Source organism: Benincasa hispida, chromosome 6 (assembly GCF_009727055.1).
Source record: "Benincasa hispida cultivar B227 chromosome 6, ASM972705v1, whole genome shotgun sequence".
NCBI lineage: Eukaryota > Viridiplantae > Streptophyta > Magnoliopsida > Cucurbitales > Cucurbitaceae > Benincasa > Benincasa hispida.
In genome coordinates, this window is record NC_052354.1 from 41,413,174 (window position 1) to 41,431,228 (window position 18,055).

The 18,055-nt window shown below is 32.0% G+C and overlaps 1 protein-coding gene across 1 annotated transcript; it reads left to right on the plus strand.

The window, feature by feature from the left end:
- Positions 1 to 1,703: 1,703 nt before the first annotated feature.
- LOC120079939 (zinc finger CCCH domain-containing protein 40-like) lies at positions 1,704 to 6,391 on the plus strand. Its single transcript, XM_039034405.1, has 5 exons — positions 1,704 to 1,915; positions 2,210 to 2,466; positions 2,817 to 3,086; positions 3,274 to 3,497; positions 5,238 to 6,391. The coding sequence occupies exons 2-5, from the start codon at positions 2,362 to 2,364 to the stop codon at positions 6,151 to 6,153; spliced, it is 1,515 nt and encodes a 504-aa protein (XP_038890333.1). The 5' UTR covers positions 1,704 to 1,915; positions 2,210 to 2,361; the 3' UTR covers positions 6,154 to 6,391.
- The last annotated feature ends 11,664 nt before the right edge of the window (positions 6,392 to 18,055 follow it).

Genomic DNA, 18,055 nt, shown 5'->3' on the forward strand with positions numbered 1-18,055 from the left:
TTTTATATACTATTTTCTCCAACAGTCTCCACCATTTGATCGTGATGTTTCATATCTAGGATCTAGATCACACGTATACACGAAAATACATGCATTTTCTTCATGTAATCACTTCAATACAAATAGTTGTAACAAAGGACAAAATACACATTATCAAAAGATGTAAGAGTAAATTGGAGATGTATAGATTCTTCCCCCATAGCCGTTCTTATATATAGTAAGTATAGATTTAAAAAATTCTAATATACTATTTGTTACGTTAACAATGTTGGCCAAAAACTCGCATGCGTTCGCTGTTGTCACGGGCCTTGGTGGGCTTGTCCATCCACATGTTTATCCAGATTTAATCTTATCTTATAAGCTAACCTGTGTGAGCGCTCTTCACATCGGTGTGATATCGAGCCTACCACACTTCGATGCCTAAGTTAGTAGAGGAAGCGTATAGTTTAACTAAGCATATACAGTGCGGTCATGGATCTCATTTGGAAATTACTTACTCTTTTCCTTTTGGGTCATTGAATGAGGCTATATTTGGAAATTGCTTGGGTTACGTGTAATTCCAACGATGTTAGGCTAGTTCTGATATTCAAGGATGCAGGACGCTAGTTCGAGCCTGACTCAGTTACTTTTCAATTAATATATATTCATCGATTCCATTGATCGACTGGGAACTGAGGCTCTGGCTTTTCTCTTTTGGGACGAGCCTTTCCCCATGCTGCCCCTCGGTTTCCCTTAAGCATGGTCTACTTCTAGACTTTGGACCTTACCTGGGACAACCCTCAAGAGAAAAATTATGTAACATTCCGAGTTTAGGAGGGAGACATGAATGAACCGAGATCACATTCGAATGAGAGGGATCCTAAGGATATGAATGTATGGTTAAGAAATGCTTAAAAGAACTAAAAGTCAGCACCTATATTAACAAGGTGCATCTTCCTTTTCAGTGGCTCAATTTGGAACAATCCCATGTTGAGTGACCTCCTGAAATTTTTTCTAGGATGCATGTGAGTGAGGATAAAGCATATTGAAAAGACTTGTATTGGTTTGTGGACCGTTACAGATGGTATCAGAGATATGGTTCAAGGATGAACCAAGCGGAAGCTGGTGGGCATGTAACTCCCTAAGTTTAGGTAGGGAACATGAATGAACTGAGTTCACATCCAACTGAGAGGGATCCTGAGGATATGAAAGTATGATTAAGAAATGTTTAAAAGAATTGAAAGTCTCTACTCACAAAACCCGTCACAAATGGGGTAGAGAATCATCGATTGCACACCAATCTTCGTAAAATTGAGACCTTAAAATTTTTATCCACATCAACATTTTTAAAGCTTGCTCGCATCCAATTTAGTATTTAGTTTTGGACAAAATGCATTTTTGGTTGAGCTTGTTTCTATTTGGTCTCTGAAGTCTCAAACGTGACACTTTAGTTCCTAAAGTTTGGAAAATAATTCTAAATGGTCCATTTTAAAACTTTAGTGACAGGTAGATAATAAACTCCAACTTCAGTGATCAAAAATATATTTTTTCCTTTAATTTTCAATATAATACGTCAATTCTTTTTAGTAACAAAGAAATTTTAACCACATATCGTATGATATAGTTAACATATTCGTAAGCTAGTCAACTATGCTTGTTTTGGCTTTTAATGGAATACTATATACAGATAACATTGCTATTTACAAAAGTTGTTTCGTCCGGCCACGAGCACGTCCAAGACTAATAAAATTTCTTCAAAATATAATAATAATAAGATTTTTAGGGTTTTCATTCTCCTTCGTTTGAGCAGCGTGCTGAGTGAGTAGTCCCTCTCTCTCGTCCATCTGCTCGCCTGACGTTCGTCGTTCGCCGCGCCGCCGCCGTTAGTTCTCCGTCGAGCCGCCCGTTCGCCTTTCGCTGCATTTCTGTTCTTCTCGTGAGTCAATTTCCTCTCCACCTTCTTTTTTCTTTCGTCCACCTGCCTCGCCCCGATTGTAGATCTAAGATTCTCCTTTTGTTTAGTCTTTAATTTATTTATTGTAATCAAGAAATTTACTTCATATCAATATAATTCTGTTCCTTTTATTTTGTTGTCTACATGTGCATTTAATTTTGTTCTCTGTGATGTTTATGAGAAGAATTAGGTTCGGGTTATTAAGTCGAATGTTTTAATCTTTAATTTTCATATTTATTGGAGGCTAATGGAATATTTTATGTAATTTTCTTGTAGTTTTCTGGTAACCAGTCCTTCCTCCCATGGCTATGTTGTTCATCGAGTTTGAAGGCTGAGTTATTGTTTGGAGGTTTCCTAACAGTTCATCGAGTTATTGAAAGTTCCACTTAAGGCAACAAGGTCAGAGTTGGGCTCGACTAGGATTTTCCATGGCGCATCGGTTGCTAAGGGATCTGGAAGCTGATGGCTGGGAGCGCTCTGATTTCCCCATCATCTGTGAGTCTTGCCTCGGCGATAACCCCTACGTTCGCATGGTACGTTCGTTCTTGGTTCCTTTATCTTATTTAACGTTAGTACCCCCAACCCCATGAGTTACTTTGATCCCGTTCTTTGATTACCCTCAAAAGTTCACAATTAATCACTTGAATGTTCGAATAAGTCCTCAAATTAATGTTCGTGATGATGCTGTAAATTAATGTACTTGGTAGAACACGAACCGAGATGGTTTCTGTCAACCATTATGAATTTTATAGGTTCACTAGCATGAGATGTGTGGGAGAGCAATGGATGGATTATGGACATCGGAGTTGTCTTCTTTTGCAATTAATGTCTTAATATTTGATTAAGGCATAACTTTTGATTAAATGAATGTGACATTTGACAGACGAAAGCTGATTATGATAAAGAATGCAAAATTTGCACGCGTCCATTTACAGTTTTCAGGTGGAGGCCTGGACGGGATGCTAGATATAAGAAAACAGAGATTTGCCAGACATGTAGTAAGTTAAAAAATGTATGTCAAGTTTGCCTTTTGGACCTTGAATATGGCTTACCAGTTCAAGTTCGAGACACTGCCCTGTCTATCAACTCCAATGATGCTATTCCCAAGAGTGATGTGAATAGGGAATATTTTGCCGAGGAGCATGATCGGAAGGTATGCACTTTCTGTTGCAGTTTTTCCTTTTATTATAGCATGATTACTCTTTGTAGTTACTGGTGAAATACATTCGGTGAGGATTAAAGTAATTGTAATTTTTCAATTTGATTGCTTTAGCAGGTGCATGCAATTTCATTTTTGCTTACTTGCTTTATGCTTATTTGGTTCAATGTTGACCATGCAGGCTAGAGCTGGTATTGATTATGAGTCCTCATATGGAAAGGCACGACCAAACGATACTATTCTGAAGCTTCAACGAACCACACCATACTACAAGAGGAACCGTGCACATGTTTGTAGTTTCTATATTAGGGGTGAATGCACTAGAGGTTCTGAATGCCCTTACAGACATGAGATGCCTGAAACTGGAGAGTTGTCCCAGCAAAATATCAAGGATCGATATTATGGGTATGGATGATCTATTCCTTTTGAATGATTAGCTTTTTGTGTCCATTCTTTGTCCCTGACCACCCAAATTTCTCTTTGATTTTTTCAGTTATCATCTTGCATTTGTTTGCATATTTTACGCTTTGTTTGGGCTTTATAACATATGAAGTATAGTCTTCCAAAAGTAATTATTTGTTGGAAGATGAGGATAATTGCTCAGTTATTCATGCGTGAACAATTAATCTAACGTGCCGTGCTCTGTTTATAAGATTATTGATCAACTTGTGTGGAATTTCCTTTGGGAAGGGGTGGATGAAGGTAAGAGGTCTCATTTGGTTAGATGGGAGATTCTTGAGGTTGGTTTACTTCGGGGGTTTGAAATTGGGAATTTAAGGATTCACAATAAAGCTTTATTTGCCAAATGGATGTGGTGTTATCTCTTTGAACCCCACTCTCTTTGGCACATGATTATTGTAAGTAAGTTGAGGCCTCATCCTTTTGAAGGACTATTGGGTGGGGTTAAAAGCACTTATCGGAATTAGTGGAAAGATATTTCTTCTACTCTTCTTTCTCTCACTTGGTTCATTGTGTGGTTGGGAAGAGAAAGGAATGTAGTTCTGGGAGGATCATTAGGTGGGACTGGGTTCCCTTTGCTCTGCATTTTATCATTCTTTTCCATTTGTCTTCCCTTACAAATAGAGCAATTTCTGATTTTTTGGTCTGGACAGGGAGCTCTATTTCGTTTCTTGACTGATAGATAAGCAACAAATATGGCTTCTCTTTTGGCTTTGCTGGGGGAGGTTGTCTTTAGGCTTGGGAGAAGAAGGGGTTTTTGTGTGTGGAGTCCAATCCTTGGGAGGGATTCTCTTGCAATTCCTTTTTTGTTATTTGTTGTATGTCTATGATTCAGAGTTGCAGAATCTCTTATCGGGACTATAGTTGCTATGAACTTTGATACTCATTTATTTAAGAATACAAAAGGGCAAACATAAAATGGACAATGGACCCTACATGCATTTGGAAGAAGGGAGAGACTGCGGGAGAGAAAAACCAAGCCTCATCCAAATACCTCTCCAAACGATATAATCTTCTAGCACTCTGGAGAACACTACACTAGGAAGATGAAACAGAACCTCCTCGATCATGAGGGTTTCAACAAGGCCAGAATCCCTGTTATGGGCCACATAAACCTCAAAGGTCCCCGTCTCCAACATATACAGTCCCAAATTGAACAGAGTGAACTGTCAGCTAAGAAAGGGTGGGGTTAAGGGCATCTATGAATGACTATCGGGTGGGGTTAGAGGCACTTATTGGAATTAATGGAAAGATATTTATTCTACTCTTCCTTATTTAGAAAAGAGTTATGATCTTACTTGAACAGGATCTGTTCTATAAGCTGTACGGCCGTGTTATCGAGTTCTAGGGAGTTGGAAGGGTTGGTGTTATGAGATGTATGGGTAGTTATGGATAATATCTATTTTAATTTGATTAATGGTTGCATGTTGATTACAAAGCCGAAATAGATGACTGAACTATATTTCTTTCTCATATGGGTAGTTATGGATAATATCTAATTTAATTTGATTAATGGTTGCATGTTGATTACAAAGCCGAAATAGATGGCTGAACTATATTTCTTTCTCATATTTTGGTCTGCTATTTGCTAGAATGTTAAAAATGTTTTTAAACGTGTTACATATTTTGTCATTTAGAATGTAGGCAGATATATTACTAATGATACTTTCTTTTCCAACTCCTCAGGGTTAATGATCCAGTTGCACTGAAGCTTCTTAACAAGGCTGGAGAGATGCCTTCTCTGGAACCTCCAGAGGATGAGAGTATTAGAACCTTGTATGTGGGTGGACTTGATGCTCGAGTCTCTGAGCAAGATCTTCGAGATAACTTTTACGCTCATGGCGAAATCGAATCTATCAGAATGGTGCTACAACGAGCATGTGCTTTTGTAACCTACACTACCAGAGAAGGTGCAGAGAAGGCCGCAGAAGAGCTTTCTAACAAGCTGGTAATTAAAGGCCTTAGATTGAAATTGATGTGGGGCAGACCTCAAGCACCAAAAGCTGAGACGGAAGGTTCTGATGAAGCGAAACAAGCAGCAATGGCTCACAGCGGAATGCTGCCGCGAGCAGTTATCTCACAGCAGCACAACCAATTACACCCTCCAGGAACACATGACCAACCTCAAGCTATGCAGTACTTCAATATTCCGCCGCCGCCACCTCAGCAGGAGAGAGCATTCTACCCATCAATGGACCCTCAAAGAATGGGAGCTCTGGTTTCGACTCACGATGCGGGGGTGCCCCCTAACGGACCTACAGGTTCAACCGATACTAGACCCGGGTCTGAGAAACAACACCAACAGGGACATCAATTTCCCTATCACACAATGCACCCACCACCACCTGCACAATATCAACAACAGTTTTATCCGCCGTACGGGTACGTGCAACATTATCCACCATACCCTCCTTATCATTCAGGCATGCCACCCCCGCCACAGTCCCAGCCCCAGCCCCATCCTCCAGGTTCCCAGCAATATCAGCAGCAGCATTCTGCACCACCGGGCTCAGGCCCTCCATCCCATGGCTCAGCCCCGCTGGGATCGACACCTTCAGTGGCTGCTCCATCCTCGACGTCTTCCGAACCCGCATCATCATAGATCAAGACTACTCTAAAACTGAATACTTCATTTGGATGGGGAGGCGTAGAACTCGGAAAGGCATTAGCCACCCCCTGTTTATATCTCGACTTTGTTATGTAACATGACGTACTTTTTTACTGGAAACAGGGTGAACAATTTGGATTTGTTAATTCCATTCCTTCAGTCTTTCTTGAGGCGAAGTTTCTTCTTAGTTTAAATCTAAAATGAAATGGAAGTTAAATTCGTTTGTTACAAACAGTCCGAAAGTTAATTATTACCTTTAAGTTACTGATAATTTGTATGAATCTATCAACGTTTCTTTCGATACAACGTTATTATTTTAGGGGGTTCCTTGGGCCTTATCCTTTAATCGTGAGTTTTAAAATCAATGAAAAATTAATTCATTAACTATTAGAGAAATAAGTATTTTATCACATGGATATTTAATTCTGCTTAAGCAATGAATTGTCATCTTCATTTAAACTTGTTCCACAAGCATAAATTTACTCGTTTTGATTTTTTTATTATTTTGAACTTTGACTGCGGCCAATTTAATATTTAATTTTCAATTTAATTTATGTTCTATTAAATTGAACAGTGAAACACAATTATTCAATTTTGGATGAAATAAAATCTTGTCAATTTTTTCTTTTGTCCCTAAAGATCCGCCATCCATGAAAAACTAGATCTATGTATCTTGTCAATTTTTTCTTTTGTCCCTAAAGATCCGCCATCCATGAAAAACTAGATCTATGTGGTAAAATTGAGGAGCAAAACGACTGACACCACAACAATACGAAAATCGATAGGTTATAATTTAATGATTAAAATATCAAAATATAGAAATATAGGAATTTATGAAAATTCAAAATTCTATTAAAGTTTTCTAATTCTTTATTTGTTCTATGCTAAGATCCACCAAATGCCACTATTTATAGGCAATTTCACAAGTTGGAGGTGGAATTACATGGATACTAAAAATGTGTAATTATAAGACATGGACAACATGTAGAATGACACATGGGGTGATGGAAGAATGACAATTGGTCTTTTAAGACATTAAGCATGGGCATCTATATTACACCTATATTATAACTTTTATAATATTAAACATTAATCGACAAAGTATTCAAATTAAATCACAAAAATGCTCAAAGTCAATGAAGTCTATACAATGTGGTATTAAATCTTGATCGACATTCTCATATTTCTATACATTTTCATATCTAAACTTGTAGGGATGGAAAATGGATATGAAGATGAAATGGTGGACGAGAATGAAAAGAGAGAAGTCATCCTATTCCCACTTAATCCTGTAAATATCTCTAATTATCGTTAAGCTATGATCATTTTAGCTTAATGGTTAATAATTGAATTTGATATAAAATTTTCAAAACCTATCTCATTATATATATAAATACAGTCTCTGTAGTTTGATAAAATCTTTCAAAATAGTTTTGATGTTAGGGACTATTTATGAAAGTTTACCAAATCATAAGAACTATTTTACAAGATTTATCAAACCATAAGGATTAAATTCAAACCTTTAAAAATTGTGTAGACTAAATTCCAACTTTCTCCTAACCATATAAAGACCGGAGTTGTAATTTAACCTATATATAAATATAAATTTAATATAATATATTTAATTTTCTTACAAAATGGAAAATTGACTGTGATGAGATTTGGACTTCTCTAACAAAACAAATGCCTCCGAGTTGTGATTTTCGAATTATTTGTCTTTGGCTCTTGTTTTGCTTTTAAAAGGGCAAACCAAAGAAAATATATATCTGTCTTTAGGCATGAGTGACTTCCTTTCACAAATATATAATCAATCCCTAGATTTCCCTTCATCGTCAACCACAGGTTTTGTTAGACCTAGGATGACCATTTTTCACACCAAATAATAATAATGAAAAATAAATATATACTTCTAGTCCTAAAAGTGGAATCAAGCTTCTATTTGGGTCTATGAAATTTCAAAAATAACTGAAGTATATTATCTGAGGTATTTTTGTCATTTCACTATAATCTATGATGTAACGGACATTAAAGTTTTGAGAGATTATCTAAAGTATGGCCATTAGGTTGTACCAGAGAGTTTTGGATTGTGAATTTTGGGAATGATAGTTTTACTGCACGTTGATGACGGAGATTCATCGTCATCTTTTTTGCAATTCTTAATCTAGGGTTGCATGCTTAAGCATTCAAATAAGATTGATCAACTTACTTGTAGAGTGTTCAAACCTTGAGTAGAGAAGTAGTTTTCCTTATTTCATAGTCTTCGATCACAAGGTAACTTTTTCTCTCTTCTTGAAGTTGTGTTGAATTGATTTTGGGAGTTTTAGAATTTGTTATTAAGGTTTCAAATAACCAAATTATACATAATTCTTAAATTGTTAGAGTTTTCATATGAATAACATTTTAGTCCCTAGAAAATAGTCCTAAATAGATTATTAGTTGACTGAGCAGAAACTTGATGTGACAGTTAATTGACGATTTGTTAGGTATCACATGTCCATTGTGGTTGAGCAAACTCTCTTAGAGATATTTAGTTAATTTTTAAAATTTACCAATCTATTTAGCATGACTATAATATTGTGGTTGAGCCAACTCTCTTAGAGATCGCATATCCGATGTGGGACATTTAAGGGCTGTATGATCATAACTTAGATTAAAAATCTTTCCAAGATATGGACCTATTTAAGTATGTTCATCTTGAAATATGTTTGAGTATGAAAGTACGATTTAGACTTTGCATTTTACACACTCTTGATGTGATCAAACAAATCAAGGAGAAAGACCTACAACATGGATGATAGAATGAAATATGTTCAACTATAAGTCTACAACCAACTCTTCTGTTTCCCTATTGAAAAACTAACACTACAACATGGATGATAAAAATGCATAGTGACACTCTTATTCATCAAAAGGAATAGGATCCTTTGGATTTTTGTACCGAACCACTTAATGAAATGGGAAGGGAAGTGAAGTGGAAAAAATGGTCGAGACTATTGGAAGGATTCTTCTTTGGATAATAGGTATCATTGTTATGGAACCGAATCCATTAGTATGGAACATTTTTTTTTCTTCGCCATATAAAATATGAATATTAAGTAATAATTCAATTCTCTTTCGATATGTTCCTTAAAAAATTCGATTCGTGTGGATCCAGACTCTGCTTAGAAAAAACTCAATTTGGAATCTATCTATTCTATAACTACTATAGGTCACGAAATAGGTTGTCTCTCATCCTCTCCACTGCATATAGCCAATAAACTCTTTGCTTTAATGTATTTTTTTATCTTCTTTGAGTTCACGAAAAAGTTAGGACATTAAACATAATTCGTTAAGAATATTACTACAGTGAAAAGAACATCCGAGAAGCATTGACTCAATGTACTATAACTAATGTTTCGCTCTTAAAAATTAGGTAGGTGTAGACTTAACACACAAAATTCTTATTTGTTATTTACTTAAGCCAAAATTCTTCTTTAGATTCTTAACTTGACCAAAGAAGTTTCTTTTTTGCTTTTTAATTTTTTTTTTTATAAAAAAAACTTTGGTTTTTTGTTTGTTTGTTTCTAAACCTTTAAATTATTTCACCTTTCATTATAGGTAACCAAACACATCATAAACTTTCACCCTCTTCAATAGTGGTTGAGAAGAGGGAACTAGTTAAGTAGCACTTGAAAATCTCCACAAACACAAGGAAGAAACTACAATCAAACAAAAAGCTTAATCTAAAATTTATAATCCCCATTATTTTTTTTAATTGATATTCCCCCTAAAGATAACAATGAATTATGGAAGATTAATCTACCACTTTAGCTAACAAAGCATGTTAGGTGATCATTAAAAAAAGTAATGAACCAAAAAAGGAAAACAAAATAATTGGTACCCTATTAAAGATTGTGATGGGCCCACAATGTGAGATGAAAGTTCCATTACATAGGTTATGTCTAACTCATGAGCATGTGGAAAAACTAATGAAACTTTTTTTTTTAAAAAAAAAAAGAATATATATTTTTTGAAGCAATTGTTTAGTTTGAAAGTGCTTTTGATATAGAATAATAAAAGATTTGTCCATAAGGGTAATGGTTATGGAAGAGCATGTGAGGTTTGAGATACATTGCACCTAAAGTGGATTTCTAAAATTATTGGCTTTATGTGTAGAATTTAGAGTGTGAGATGTTTTATGCATCATATATTTGTTGTTATTGCCAATACATTTTCATATTTGACAATGATGAAATTAATCATGTTTTTTTCCCAAAGGAAAATTAATCAAGATATGTTGATGGTTTTACTTATTATTATTAGATTAAAATACCATTTTAATCTATATAGTTTGAAATTTGTTTAATTTTAATTCATGTATTTTTAGATGTTCAATTTTTTTAAAATCAAATTGGTTAAATAATAGTACACAATGCTTATGTTGTATTCTTCTTAATGTTAGGATGGTTTAAAAAGTAAAGGAAAAATCTCTTAGTTTTGAAAGATAGGCGTGATTAGTCCCTGTGTTTTCAAAGCATAACATTTTAGTCCTTGAGTTTTTTTAGAATAAATGCATTTGGTTCTTAAGTTTTCAAAATGTACCTTTTTAATCTCAAGTTTTTAAGAAAAGGTTTAAAAGGTATCCGAACTATTTTTTATTTTTATTTTATATAATTATGAAATTTTGATTTGCAAAAATATGTTTAAAAAATAATTTTAGAGAGAAAAGGTAATTCTAAAAAAATAATTTTTTAATTTAAAATAATAAAAAAATTACTACATGATCCTTTAAACATATTTTGTGAGGCCCTTCACTTTTTTCAATGTGGGATCCTCACCTGGTGCCTCCTAAGGTTCACCATTCTTGGATTGGATTCTTCTCTCCTTTTTTTTTTTTTTTTAATTTATTGAAATGCCCGGTTTAGAACTTCATGAAATTCTATCTAAAAATTAGAGATGGCAAAAATTCCGCAGGTTGGGTACCCGCCGTGATCGGGGTGGAGAATCTCTCGAAAATTATTAATGACCAAAGACTAGGGTCAAATCGGCGACACAAAAGTGGGTTCCCAATCAAAATGAGAGGGTATCCCCGCCTAGTCCCCAGATCCCCGAATAATCTTTTTATTATTTTAAATATATATATATATATTTCTATTAACTTATTTATTTATTTGGTATTTGTTATATTCTTTAATATATATGTATAATACAACAGTAGCTATATATTCATTTTTTAAAATTTCATTTCATTGAATATTTTTTTAAATTTCATTTCAATAGTATATATTAACTTTAAATTTTTCTAAACTTACAATAAAAAATCTTATGATATTTTTAAGAGTTATTAATTCAATAAATAAACAATAATACTATTAATTTATCTAAATATTTAAATTTCAATATAAATAATCAAAATTTTAAATAAAATAATAAATTATAAATGAAATATATAATGAATTTTTTTCCCCACGCAGCGCCCAATCCTCGAATGAGGTTTCCAAACCCCACTCTGACTCTCCAAAATAAGAAATGGAGTGGGGATGAGGAAAAACAAATCCCCACGGAACAGGAACGGATCCCCCTGCCTCGTCCCACCCCTATTGCCAATCCCACTAAAAGTTAATTGACAATGAGAGAATTTTGTCATATAATCTTTATACAACATTGTGAGAACCTTTAATTTTATGAGTGTAGAATCACTTCAACATTGTGTATGCCTAAGCTACTTTTATCTAGTTTTATCATGTAGGCCAATATTGATAATATTAATGGCAAAATTTATTGTTTTTTTAAAATTTGCTTATTGTTGTCATTATTTTTTCAAATTCTTTTGTTAATTTTTTCAAAAAAGACAAGAATCAATCCCTAAGTTGTTCATTCTAATTTGGATTGGAAAAAGATGAAACATAACAATTTAATATGCGTTCAGGTTGTCAATTGAGTCTAATTTAATTTTGTTTCTTCGATCACTTAGTTAAAATTTTGAAAATTCTAATATACTTTTTTTTTTTGTACATTTGACCAACTTTTATTTATTTATTTTATTTATTTTATTAAGGTAAGAACTAGGGTTGACAACGAGATTGGGACGGAGCGGAGGGACTCCCCTTCTCCATCCTTGCAGAGTATTTCCCCATCCCCACCCCGTTGGAGAAACGGGTCCCCGCGGGATCCATTCTCGACTTTTTTTTAATATATATAATATAAAAATATTTGTAATTAATATATATATATATATATAATAAAATTTAATCGAAGCGGGGACGGGGACGGGGCGGTGGATACCCTCCCCGTCTCCGTCCCCAACTAGGACCTGGTTAGGATCCCCCGGTTTTGACCCCATCCCAGGTCAAATCGGAGATTTCTCCGCTCCAATTGGACCGCGATCCCATGAAAATTTTGTTCCAAATCTAGGTAAGACTCTTTTTAAGTTTCTTTCGCTCCAAGTTTAATTTTGAAAAAAAAAAATGAAAAATGATTAAATCAGAACCTACCTAATAATCAAAATAATAATAGGTCTGTACTGTAATATTTTTTTTTAGTTTTCTATTTTTATAATTTAGGTTTATTTTGTCCTAATTTTCTTACCATAATTTTCACTTTTCTTGAAGAAATATTTGAATTTTTAGTTAAAATCTAAAAACAAAAAATAAGTTTTCAAAAACTATTTTTTTAGTGTTCAAAATTTGGCTAAGTAGAAGTTTAGTGATAAAAATATAATTTTTAAAAACTAAAAATGAAATAAAATAGTTACATGAAATGCTTATACAAAAATATTAAAAGAAACAATAAGCAGAAGAAAAAGGTTTGTTCGTTGCTATTAAGAAGGGGCATGAGTTTTGCATCAAAAGTTTAAAATTAAGTGGACTTTTGTTGGTTGAAGGCAATTAAATATCATTATCGTGCAAACTTAATTACGCTTTTGTTGGTTGAAAGTATTTAATTGGTCAAATATCAATTTATATGTTTTTAAATTTTTATAGGCGTATAATTTATAGTAGCTATTTATATTTATGTTGTATTTATATCAGCTTCATGTAAAACTTATAATTTTATTAATTAAACTTATAAATTTTTATAAGCGAATCAATTTAGACTCTCACTTAGAGATTGATTATCTTTCTAATTGTCCATGCATATATCAATTCTAAAACATATATTTCGTTTGATATTTGAAGAAATCTATCCACGTATAAAGATTGATATATTGATGATTTTCAAAGGTAATCTTAATAAAGAGTCTAAATTAATTTACTTATAATTTAATGGATATTTGTAATACATACTAGAATAAGAGAAAAAACCTAAAAATATATTACATCTTTAAAATATTTGCAAATATGGATGAATTGACTAGTCAATCTTTGATTTTTTTTTAATTTCCAATTTCATCCTACTTTGCTTATCTTGTTGCATACCTTTTTTTGGTCTTTTTATTTTCTTTCTTTTCATCGATTTTTCTCTTTCTCTTATTTTTAATTTTTTTTATTTCCTTTATTTGAATTTTTTCTTCTTCCCCCTTTTTTTCACAAGAATTATGAGGCTGAGTTCCGTACGTAAAACTTAAAAGTTCTCAATTCATAAGTGACTTAACACCAACAAGCCAATCATCAAGTTTGATTATTATTATAATAAATAATAAATATAAATAGCAAATGAAAGTCTATCAGTGATAACCACTAATATTTTCTATCATTGATAGCTTAATCTTTGATTATATTTTCGTAATTAATAACCACTTATAGAAATCTATCATTGATAGCCAACTTAGTGAATTTAATTAATAAAGTTGAATCTCGAACTAAAATGTAAGTGGAATGCCTAGAAGTTATCACTAATAGCACGTTTATCAGTGGTAGAAGCTATCATAAAAAATAAAAGAGACTTATAAATGTTTAGGAAGGACAAGAAATGGGCAAAAAGGTGTTCAGTGACTATGATTGATAGAAGCTACTACTGAGAGCATGTTACCAGTGATAGAAGCTAATACTAATAACATGTTATCGATGATAGAAGCTACTCGATAGCACGTTATCGGTGATAGAGAACTATCACAGTGAGATCATTGATATCATCTTATTAGTGATGTTATCAGTGAAAGAAGCTATCACTAATAACCACAATATGAGTGATGTTAGTGATATCGGTGATAAAACTTAAGTGATATCTATATATCGAGTTTCTTTCAAAGGTGATAACCAGTTATAGAAGTCTATCGTTGATAGCCTTAAGTGTTAATATTTCAAGGTTAATTCTAACTTATGAAGGTCTATTAGTGATAACGACTGATAGCTGCTATCAGTGATAGCCATGATAAAAGATTATTAGTGATAACTATTATGGTAATCAAAGTTGTTGGTCTTCTTTTAAAGTTGATCACTATTTATAAATTAATCATTGATAGCTACTGATAGCCTTTAATTAGTAATATTTCAATGTTGATTCCAATTGATGAAAGTAAATCAATGATAGCTAATAACAATTGATAGCAAATTAAAAGTTAATATTTCAAGATTGTATTAATTTTTCTAAAATTGAAAGCTATCGCTGATAGAAACTATCATCGATAGCAATTGATAGAAGCTATTAGCGATAACAGTTGATTACAACTATCAGTGGTCATCATTGATAGCTACTATCAGGCAGCTATCAATGATAGCTTTTAATTTGAGAAAACCGGGAAGAAGGGAACAAAATGGTGGCTAGGCATGAGTTTTTTAGTCTTTTACCATTTTTTGATCTATATATGTAATTTTTTATCTTTGTACTACATATTATATTATTTTGGCCTTGAATTCTATTTATGCAACTAGTCCTAGTTTAATTTAGAAATTTTTTAGATTTTGATTGGTATAACTCCAAAATTCAGAAGTATAAATTGATATTTTTTCTGATCTTTTATATATATAAAATTGTGTGGGTGAAAAGTAACCATTTTTCTAATCAACAAAGTTGAAAATATTATTTGTTTTTATTCCAAGAAATAAACGATATGTTGTTGGATATTTATAATATTGTGGAAGAAGAGAAAAGTTAGATGGATTTAAAATGTAGATAAAATTTGTTTGTGAAGCTTTCAACTAGGATTGAAACCGTCAAATTAGACGATGTTTCAATACTACAAATTTAACCTAATATTAAATTTGTGGTTAACCACTTGATGAGTGTTGTTTGAATTTGTTAAGTAATGGTTCAATTAAGTTAAATTTGATAATATTTTACTTTTTTATTTATTTGATTTGATTTTTTTTTTTTTAATTTTGAAGGGTTACAAAGTAGTTGTCCTATAAATAACCACTTGTTTCTTCACGTGGATTATCTCATTCCAATTTGAAGAGTTTCTCTCTCCTCTCTTTCTTTTTTTTTTTTTTTTATATATATTTTGAGTTGAGTTGAGTGTAAGAATCTAAGAGTTTTGTCAGATCCAAGTAGTTCAAAGTAGTTTTATTGTATTAGTCATTGTAACTTTTTGAGACAGTCACTGTAGTATGCTTGCGGTTTATGCAAAGCAAATAATTGTCTTCAGGACAACACTTATCAAAAGTGTGTCTTGAATACCTATTGACATTTCCACAAGATTATGAGATCTTTTGTTTTTTTCAATTTATAAGTCTGATTATACCATTCAACTTACTTTGAGTTTGAACATTATTATTATATATAGACTGTGTACTGCAAGTCTATAAATACCATATCTAGTTGAGTAATCAATTTGTTAATGTTATTAAGTTCTTATAAATCATTTCCTCCAACCTATGCTTCATTCCTGAACTGGCATTCTCTATTTCATATGACTTGCCAACATGAGTATAATTTAATAATAATTGACATTTAATTATTTCTTTTTAGTTGAATGTTTAAATTCTCATACTCACCCTTTGTTCTTTTTTTTTATATGTATGTATGTATGTATGAAGACTTTTGCTTATCTAGACCTGTATTTGAAAAGTTAATCATGTCAAAATGAGCTTAATTAATTCTATGATAATTGATATGCACTCCACTCTCTTAACGTGGGATGATCTATTCTCCATCCCGTATTTGTTGTACTAAAAAAATCAATACATAAATGGGATGGAGATAGGACAAACGGAGTCATTCCTATTGACTATTCCTACTCAACCAAACATTCTTCATCCCCACAAAACTATTTTGTTAAATTGATCAACGATTATGGGAAAACTCCAAGGAAGAAAAAAATGGAGGATCAATAAATATCTTACAATAAACTTTTCATATTTATCTTTAAATAATAAAATGATGTAGTACATATTAAAATGTTGTTTTCTTATGTATGGCGAGGAATATCGAATCTCATTTTAAACTAGAAGGGTTGGATATTCAAGACATTTAAGAATACTTTTTTATAGATTGGATATTCAAAATTCCTACTTCACTATATTATAAAGTTATATTCTTAAAGATTAGGGGGGAAAATAAATAATAATAATAGTAATAATAATAATTCAAATGTTAGTAACAACCTTTTATATTTATCTTTTAAAAATTGAAAATATTGTTAGGTAAGATATTACTTTTTTTTTCTTAGTCTATTACTTAAGGTTTCTTTTTTAAAAATAAATAAAATGGCAAACTTAAGCCAAGTGAAACCAAAATCTCAAACATTGTAGGGTAAGAGTCTTAAAACCTTGTGGACTTTCTCCCTTGAAGAGACCAAATCATGTGTTTTCTACTAACACAACATCACATCTTCAAAGACTTTTGAAAGGGCATGATAAGTAACAACTTATCATGAATATTTAATGCTATATATTTCAAACTATTTTTGTTATTAAAAAAAAAATCAATATGTTTTTTAAGAGAAAAAAATGTTGGAAATTTAAGGCCAACAATTTTTTTTTTTTTTCCTACTTTTAAAACTAAGCTCGTTGGATCCTTCAACTTTTGATGTCACTCATATGACACTTGCTAATTTATGTTCTATGGTTGGTAAATTTCTGCGAGGGAGATTTTTAAAAATAAAAAAAAAAAATAAGGGAAATTATTTATACAAAATAGTAGAACTTTAATTTTCTTTGATCGAGATTGATAGAGACGGATAGAAATCTATCAATATCTATTAGTGATAGAAACTGATAGAAATCTATCGTGTTCTTTTTTGCTATTTCTGTAAATAAATTAACATTTTTTTTACATGTGAAAATTCCTTTATGGTAATTTACAAGTCTAGCAAACTCACAACTTTAATATATAATCTTATATATCAAATATAAACTTCGTCCATAATTTTGCTTGAAAGAACATTTTTTATCTATGTATTTTCATTGAAGTATCACTTAGTCAATAAACTTTATTATATTGTGTAACAATTCTAGTAATGATTTATTATAGTTTCTGAACTATAATTCAATCTATAGATTAGAATTTATAATGATTTAGTCTTTACCATAAAAATTTTCATTTAGATAAATTGTTGACAATGAATTTTATTATATATAAAGAATTCTTCTAGTTTATATATACATTTAGACCCTAATACATTTAACAATCTACACATATAAGAAACTCGAATTAAATCTTAACAAAAAGATTTATACTATAAGGATTAAATTATATACTAAAGTTCAAAAACTAAATTCTTGTAAATTTGATCATACAAATCGTTACCTATTAAAATTCAAACATTTAGAAATCAAAGTAAAAAGGTGGGTCGAGATCAAACCTTGAGGCAAAGTTTTGGAAAAAAAGGTGAAATAATTTTAGGTTAAATTATCTAAAATACCTCTTAACTATGAGGTTGGTTACAAGAATTTTGAAAAGTGTCGTTTAACCTTTGAAGTTTGATTTTTCTTTTCAAACAGATCTGAACAGTTTTGTCATCAAATTTATGGACGAAAAAGCCTTGTGCATGCTTTTGTGGTGCTTGAGTCAACATATCTAAACACGTATAGAAAGT

Coding starts and splice junctions, on each gene's coding strand:
- LOC120079939 (XM_039034405.1), top strand. CDS start 2,362: ATGGCGCATCGGTTGCTAAGGGATCTGGAAGCTGATGGCTGGGAGCGC. Junction 2,467..2,816: donor ATAACCCCTACGTTCGCATG/GTACGTTCGTTC, acceptor GACATTTGACAG/ACGAAAGCTGATTATGATAA. Junction 3,087..3,273: donor CCGAGGAGCATGATCGGAAG/GTATGCACTTTC, acceptor TTGACCATGCAG/GCTAGAGCTGGTATTGATTA.